Raw genomic sequence first — 7,379 nt, 5'->3', positions numbered from 1 at the left:
AGCAATGGACTTCAAGTTCCACCTCTATCTAAAGGGAATGTGGATGGTGTGACAATAGTTATGATAATACAAGAATGCTTAGCAGACAAACAGATCTTTTGCCTTGAGAACATACATATATTCTTATATAATATAAGTTTTCCAGCCAGTTTTCTTGCATTTTTATGCTCAACAAAAAAATATAATGCCACAATAAAATAATGACACATTTATGGAATTTGCACATGGAACATTTATTGTTTCTATATATCGACTGAGTAATACATTGGACTCTAATTATTTAAAAGGAATACAAGTCTAGAAATAAAAAACTTAAAGAAATAACTAAAGATGTCTTTAAAGTGAAATACATATCATACATATTGTGTCCTTCTTATGGGACCTTTTGTTTGCACAATGTAATTTTTACCATATTCATACAGTTACACATGTTCATGCACAATAACTGTCAAATTGCTCCTGATAATTCAATTGTGTGTCTGTATTGTAAAACAGAAGAAATGTCTATGTAGATTTGACACACTAGTGGACAAAGTGCACTGCATGCAGACAACTCGGAAAACAAGGAAGCACTATAGTTATGATATTCTGATGATTCCTCCCTGAACACATTGAACATACAATAGTCTTTGTAAATATACAGTAAATGTGTTCCTAGTCGAGGTCAAATGCTTCACAGGGCTTTGCCCTTGTAAATCAGGGGTGATCAGTGGAGGTACAGGCTGTTTCACCATGACCAGAGACACAACACATCTTCAGTAAAGTTGGAAAAGTAGTGTGAATCAGCGGGTGTTGTATAGTAGGGGCTGGTATCAGTCATGAAATCAGTCATGTTCCCTTCAATGAGTCCACTTGTCCAAAAGCCATCAGAACGGTCACAAGCAGATCTACTAGAAAAACTTTCTTCAAGAGAAAACTGTATTAAGTAAGTTGCCAATATGGCTCGTTAAATATGTTTGGATGAGATCACAAATAGCTCTCTGGTATGGTGCCCAGGACATGAGCTGGTTTAACAAACTTAGCCACAACCAGCAGGACGCTGCAAGGACGGTTTGACTAGAGGACATGGCCATGCTTGGTCCTGACATCGACAAGAACAGAGAGCTCAGTTCTTCACTCCCCTGCTGGGATCTCTGCTGTATGTTGTATATAAATGCCTCTGCCCATGTAACTAGCATGAAAAGTAATGTTTTTAATTCCTGCTTCATCAAATTGATCTGCCATCAATCAAACAGAACTTGATTGTGCACACCTGATCAGATTATCTGTGCCACCAAAATAGCACAGTACATGATTGACTTCTGCCCTTGTCTTAACAGGCAGGAGGCGCAAGCGCAAATCCCGGTAATCCTTGACAACAAAATTACACCTATGGTCTTGATCGCTCCAGACACATCGCCTGCCGTACCTTTTTTCCCAGTTAGGTGACGTCAAGAGCAGGCTGAGTGACTGGACAGAGAGAAAGCTGACACATGAAGCATGGCACATGGAAGAGCTTTGCACTGGCGAAGTTATATATGTCTCAGGAGCATGTCAATCTGAAGGACTTTCACTGTGTTTCCTTACATCAAAAAAGTGGAAGAAAATGACAACAATTGACCATGGTGTTTAAAATGGTTGGTATTCAAAAGAAAGTTAAACTGTTTTTTGTATAGAGCGTCAAGAATACAAATTAAATTAAATTGTAAGAGACCATGTAGTTGTCCAAAAATTTTCATTAATTGCACTTCCAATGCGAACAGTTCTCTAGATGTAACACACTCATATTAAAGTTATTGACATTGCCTCTTTAATAATTGTACTACTTGACCTCCATGTGTCAAACATCTATTTCTGTTTCGTCGGAATTACTTGTGGCCGAGAGCAATTCTTGGAACAGACAACAAGCTGTCCAATGAGAGCATCTTGTCCATTTGACAGAGGAGTCATCACCCATAGCGTGCAAACAGCACCTACTGTAAAGCAGAAGCTTAAAGCTTAACTCAACTTGCTGCTGCCTTCATTCTCCCCTCCCCTAGATTGTTTATCTTAAATCCCGTAGGCAGATGGGGTCCTACAGTATCCAGACCCTTGGGTGATAAGGCCATTTAGGGTGAGCGAGATCGCAGCTAGTGGGGAACTAAATCTTCGCTTTCGTGGATAGTTTGCCTGCCACTGGGCCGATAGTGTATCTCATCATCAGACTCCTCGATACGGGGTTCAAAGCAGTTGTCAAACTTACGCCTCAGACGTTTCTTGAGCTCGAAGGTGCGCTCAGTGTTTGAAACTGTGTATTCCTGTTCCTTCAGTTTTGCGTAATAGTCAGAAAACTTGTTGAACAGGATGGAGATGGGCATTCCATTGAGGATGATGCCGAAAGAGATGCAGCCGAACGCCACACAGCGGCCAAGATAGGAGATAGGGACGACGTCTCCATAGCCCACAGTGGAGATACTCACCTGTAGGAAGAAAAGAGTAAAGTGAGTCATCTTACATGCATGATGCACCCCAAGCTCAATCCTCCTGTGCTGTTGTTTCAGGGTTTTGACATTTAACATGAAGGGCTCATCCTCATGGTGCCTCTCAGTCTTCCTGAAAACAAACCCTTGGCCAGAGTCTAACAATTAAAAATGTGTCTTGTCCTGATCAGTTGGTGTGTTGCAACGTTGAGAATGAACAGGATCAAATAAACCTCCAAGAATGCCCTGCAACACTTTCCATCAATCACTGAGTCTGGCCACAAACAAGACGCATCACACCGTATTAGAGGGGATTAGACACATATAAATTAACAGCTGCCACCAGATAAACAAAAGTCACTAAATGAGAGTGCATGAAACAGAGCCTGACCCGACTGATGATATACAAGTACCCTAGTAATTAAAACAAAGCCAGTACAATTTGAGGATGTTATTAATATTATGATGAGCAACACAACATGTCCGAGTACTGGATTTGATTTTTTATCATATATTGCAGTGTTAGATTATGTAGAAACAAAGAAATAGTGGATCCTTTGAATATGACTTCCTGTTCAATGCCTATTAGATACTAGATAGCTAATTAGTTAAATATATTGCCCCATATGATTACACTGTCAATTGCCAAATGTCTTGTTTGTTTACTCCTTACACAAAAAGAACTGTAGAACCAACAAGTAATTGCTTTACAGTGAGTTGCACTCTGTCACATCTTGGCTGGGCGCAGAGGTAGAGGCTGGACACAGTCATGGGGTAATCAAATCAAATGTCTTGCCACAAATCTGCTCACAAGAGGAAACTGATGTTCTTTAGCAGAAGGTACACAATTACAAAGAGTGAACAACCACAGAGCGTTCCAATACCCATACTACCATAATGTTTAATATGCCAGAAAAAGATTTAGTATGTACCAATACACATTATGTCAAATGTAGCGTGCCAAAAATACCAGAACGTCATTCTACAGGTCGCATTTTGCAGTGTACAAGCAAGCATGCTTATCTGGCTATTCTGACCCACAAGTCTCTGCAAACGCCACACTCTGGATATTTAAACAAGAAGGTCAAAGTTCAAGGTGCAATGTTTTGATGTCGTAAATCACAATTAAATCCATACTGCATGCAAGAGTATGTACTTTGTCAGGGTAGCTGCAGTATATACTAAAAGTGAAAAGAAAACTAATGCAATTTTGAAATCAGCAACAGACATCATCACCCCAAAATAATTAGCTTGGGAGTAGAGAACTTTTTTTTTGGAAGAGATCTGTTGCCCATTGAAGGTGAGATTTCACTAATTGTTGTACAATCTCGTCATGGGTTCATTGCTGGGTGGAGCCACCAAAATAGCTCAGAACACGCCTCTGTCTAGCTCGGTGCACTTTTGTCTTGTCTGACTGGGCAGGCACCACAAATCATTAGGCCTAATCCGTTACAGGTCAAATGCACTACACTGCTAGATCCTACTGACACACCCCCTACTGAGCTCCTCCTCCATCTCTTCAGCACAGTCAAATGGAAGAGCTTACCAAGGTTCATAACCAGACTAATTGATCTGGAAGAATCTTAAGAGGCAGCCATAAGAGCTCGTTGAATCCTCTAAATGCTGCACTCCAAATTCTAATGCAGTCTAATGCAGAACCAAACATTTTACTGAATGGGGATGTGGACGTTTATCCTACTCACCGCAGCCCACCACCAGGCATCTGGTATGCTGCTGAATGGTGTCCCAGGCTGATCCATCTCCACAGAGTGCATCAGAGCAGAGAAGGTGAAGATGCCCATGGCAATGAACAGAAACAAACAGCATACCTAAATAACGACACAAGAATATATGTCAATAACAGCACTCATTCATATTTGAAAATGAAACAACAGTACAGTAGTTACCAAAAACAAGTGAGACAAGAATGACACATATGCTTATTTGGATACGGTTGAGGATTTTCTTAAAAGAAGAAGTTTGTTTCATATCTGTTAGATTGGTCTCACCACTGGGGGCAGCACTGAGGAGGAACAGTTGTAAATTGGACAAAAGAAAAGAAGAAAGGCATCCTTAATTCTTCGTCTATGGATATAAAAACCTATTATGCTGTTAAATGACTCTTTATCCCCTCAACTTTACGACGGACAAGACTAGCATCTTGGTGGCTACATGAAACTTGTCATAACGTCTTCTATGCTGCTTTTCTTGCTACAATAATTTTATTTCTGAGCCAATCTCAGAACCTAATGGCTATCGGATGACGGATAAGCCTCTTGAGGCAATGGGCTATAGTTCTTGGAATCCGGTGTAGCAAGCGGATATCAGGGCTAAGACTTCCTTTTCCCTGCTCATTTTGTAGTCTCATTAGCAACCTGAGATGCGAGAGTGGAGTTGGAGATGAGAGACAACATGTAATACCGTACTGTTTTACAAATAAATAGCCAGTTTATAACACCATTTAAACCAATCAAAAGCTAAAACATGATCAGACAATAGACGATGGGTTCCAAAATTGCATTTTGACCAATTCTGCCTCTTTTGCTCTCTCTGGACTGTTTACCTCCATTCAATCAAAGCCTGGCCAAATGCAATTGGTCAATACAACTCCAAACTCCAAACCTTAATGCTTCCAATACAAAAAATCTTGTTCCGTTGCCTGCAGATTTCATTAATATGAATGCAGAATCTATTGATAGAGATTAGTCCTGAGCTAGCAAAAAAACAGTGTAAACAATAAACAACCATCAATTAAATTTTTTTAGGGAAACTAGCTCAAAACACAACATTGGCCTTTTATTATTATTTTAAGTTGCTTTGAAGGTTCGTTAGCGAAAGGTTGCAGGCCTATCCAGCAGTTACGGAGCAACAACAGTATAATACATGTGGACTTTTTTGCACTGTTTTTGGCCCCCAAATATAAGTCCAATATTCACTTTACTTATAGCTCGGGTTTTGGTCTCTACCAACCCCTGAGGAAAATACTTTTCCTTTTAGCCACTATATTGTCCACTATGTTCACCAGCTAGTAGTTTACTTTTCCTGTCTGTAGTTTGGTGTGGGGCAGATAGAGCAAAGCTAAAGCTGAAACAACTCTGATGAGAGCAGTGAGACAAAAACAGTAAAGTTGCAGGCTGAAAACAAAAACAATGATCTGAAAGAAGCTAAAATGGGTCATAATTATGTGTATTCATCACTACAAGTTTCCTATACATGCACACAATTCCTATTTGTGCATGTGCCTTCAATGAATGTACTGTTTTTGTGTTTCTGTGAGATTTGTGTTGTTTCACACTTCTCCATACCTGTTCAGAGCACTGTCGGATGGTAAAGCCAAACGCCCTCATGCCTGTGGAGTGACGGGCCAGCTTCAAGATACGGAAGATGCGCATCAACTTGACAACCTTGAGCACCTTACTGATTTTACTGACCCTTGCCATAGCCTTCAAATCTTCCTTTGCACCGACATCTTCTGAATCCATAACAAATGTCTCAAACATGATCTGGAGGAAGTAGGGCATCACAGCCACCACATCAACAAAGTTGAGGCCACTCCTCACAAAATGTCTGATGTTGGATGTTGTCAATAACCGCAGAAAGTACTCCAAGGTAAAGAAAAGGATGGATGATATCTCTATCCACTCCATGTAGGTTTTGCCAGCAATTTTGTACTGCCTGAGTTCATTTACTGTATTCATTGTCATGGCAACAATAGAGATGAGCACAAAGAGACTGGAAAACACAGCAAAGGCTTTGGCTGACAGTGAGGAGTAAGGATTCTCCATCAAGTCCCAGAGGATCTTCCGAAGGTTTCCAAGAAACATGGCCTTGTATCCCTCTCCATCCTGGTGAGGTTTGATCTCATCAATCAACTCCTGGTTCACCTTCAGTTGGTCTCTGATGTCGTCCACTTTCTCCTCAAACAGAATGCGGCAGCACCTGAGAAGAAGAAGATAATATATTGTGTATTTTTACGAGAGCAAATAATGCTTGAAATGTACAAACAGCAACAGACCAAGCTATACAAAACATATAGTAAGTATTAAGTATTGAGAACACACCTTGGAGTGTCCTTCAGTTTCAAACCCCAGAATGACATTTCTTGCTCAAAGTTGACCGGGCAGAGACTATCCATGACCCACAGGACATTACTGCAATAGAAGTGGAAGATGTAGTGGAAAAACATGGGGTCCCTGTCAAAAAAGAACTCGTCAATCTGAACATTGTAATCGTCACAGAGTGTCAGACGCTTGACCGGATTAATACAGAGGACAAGGACTCCAATCCTGGTTTTTGGGTGTTTAAGGACCAAATGCTTCGGGATATGAAACACCTTTCCACCAACATTAAGGTTGACAATGTTTGATTTCCTTGGGTTTGGTACTGATATTTTCTGATTTTGTCTTGTATTTTTTTTCTCATCAGGTGCATCAAGGTTGTCCATAGATGTCCACGCTTTCACAGAGCTGTCCTGTGAAAAGGGGAATTCACATTCTTGGTCATCAAGGCTTTTTGTAAAACTCATCTCCCGTTTTATGGTCACAAAAAGACTGGAGCGACGTTTTTTCAGCACTTTCAACTTGGGCTTTGAAATCTCCATTGTGACAGCTCCTCAGAAAACAAAGCAACAAAAAAAAGTGTTGTGCCAATCAAGTCAGTGAAAAACAATAACAATAGTATTCCACAAGACCTCCATTAGGCAGAATCTTTTCCTCTAAAAAGAATGCTTTCAGGTTGAAAAAGCTACCGTGCTTGTCTCTCAGCGTGGAAGAAGATCAACTGCATGAGTTAGGGATTCAGCCTCTTTACTGATTCTCTAATCCTATTGCTGTTCATTCTATCCAAACGCAAGTTAAAAATACTGTTCACGAGGATTAGTGTTCTGATTTAAGGCTTTGAGTTCTGAGAGAGGGGAGGAAAGGCAGAGAGTGTTGTGATGAT

At 40.4% G+C, this 7,379-nt stretch overlaps 1 protein-coding gene across 1 annotated transcript; it reads right to left on the bottom strand.

Moving 5' to 3' along the window:
- Positions 1–214: 214 nt before the first annotated feature.
- On the bottom strand, positions 215–7,038 carry si:rp71-39b20.4 (potassium voltage-gated channel subfamily V member 2). Its single transcript, XM_034556213.1, has 4 exons — positions 6,500–7,038; positions 5,744–6,377; positions 4,142–4,267; positions 215–2,438 (listed from the first exon to the last, which is right to left on the bottom strand). The coding sequence occupies exons 1-4, from the start codon at positions 7,036–7,038 to the stop codon at positions 2,109–2,111; spliced, it is 1,629 nt and encodes a 542-aa protein (XP_034412104.1). The 3' UTR covers positions 215–2,108.
- Positions 7,039–7,379: the final 341 nt, after the last annotated feature.

The sequence above is a fragment of the Cyclopterus lumpus genome, chromosome 17 (genome assembly GCF_009769545.1).
Source record: "Cyclopterus lumpus isolate fCycLum1 chromosome 17, fCycLum1.pri, whole genome shotgun sequence".
NCBI classification, from domain to species: Eukaryota; Metazoa; Chordata; class Actinopteri; order Perciformes; family Cyclopteridae; genus Cyclopterus; species Cyclopterus lumpus.
This window is presented reverse-complemented; position numbering and strand designations above follow the sequence as displayed.

Coding starts and splice junctions, on each gene's coding strand:
- si:rp71-39b20.4 (XM_034556213.1), bottom strand. CDS start 7,038: ATGGAGATTTCAAAGCCCAAGTTGAAAGTGCTGAAAAAACGTCGCTCC. Junction 6,378..6,499: donor AAACTGAAGGACACTCCAAG/GTGTGTTCTCAA, acceptor TCTTCTTCTCAG/GTGCTGCCGCATTCTGTTTG. Junction 2,439..4,141: donor ATGCCTGGTGGTGGGCTGCG/GTGAGTAGGATA, acceptor TTCTTCCTACAG/GTGAGTATCTCCACTGTGGG.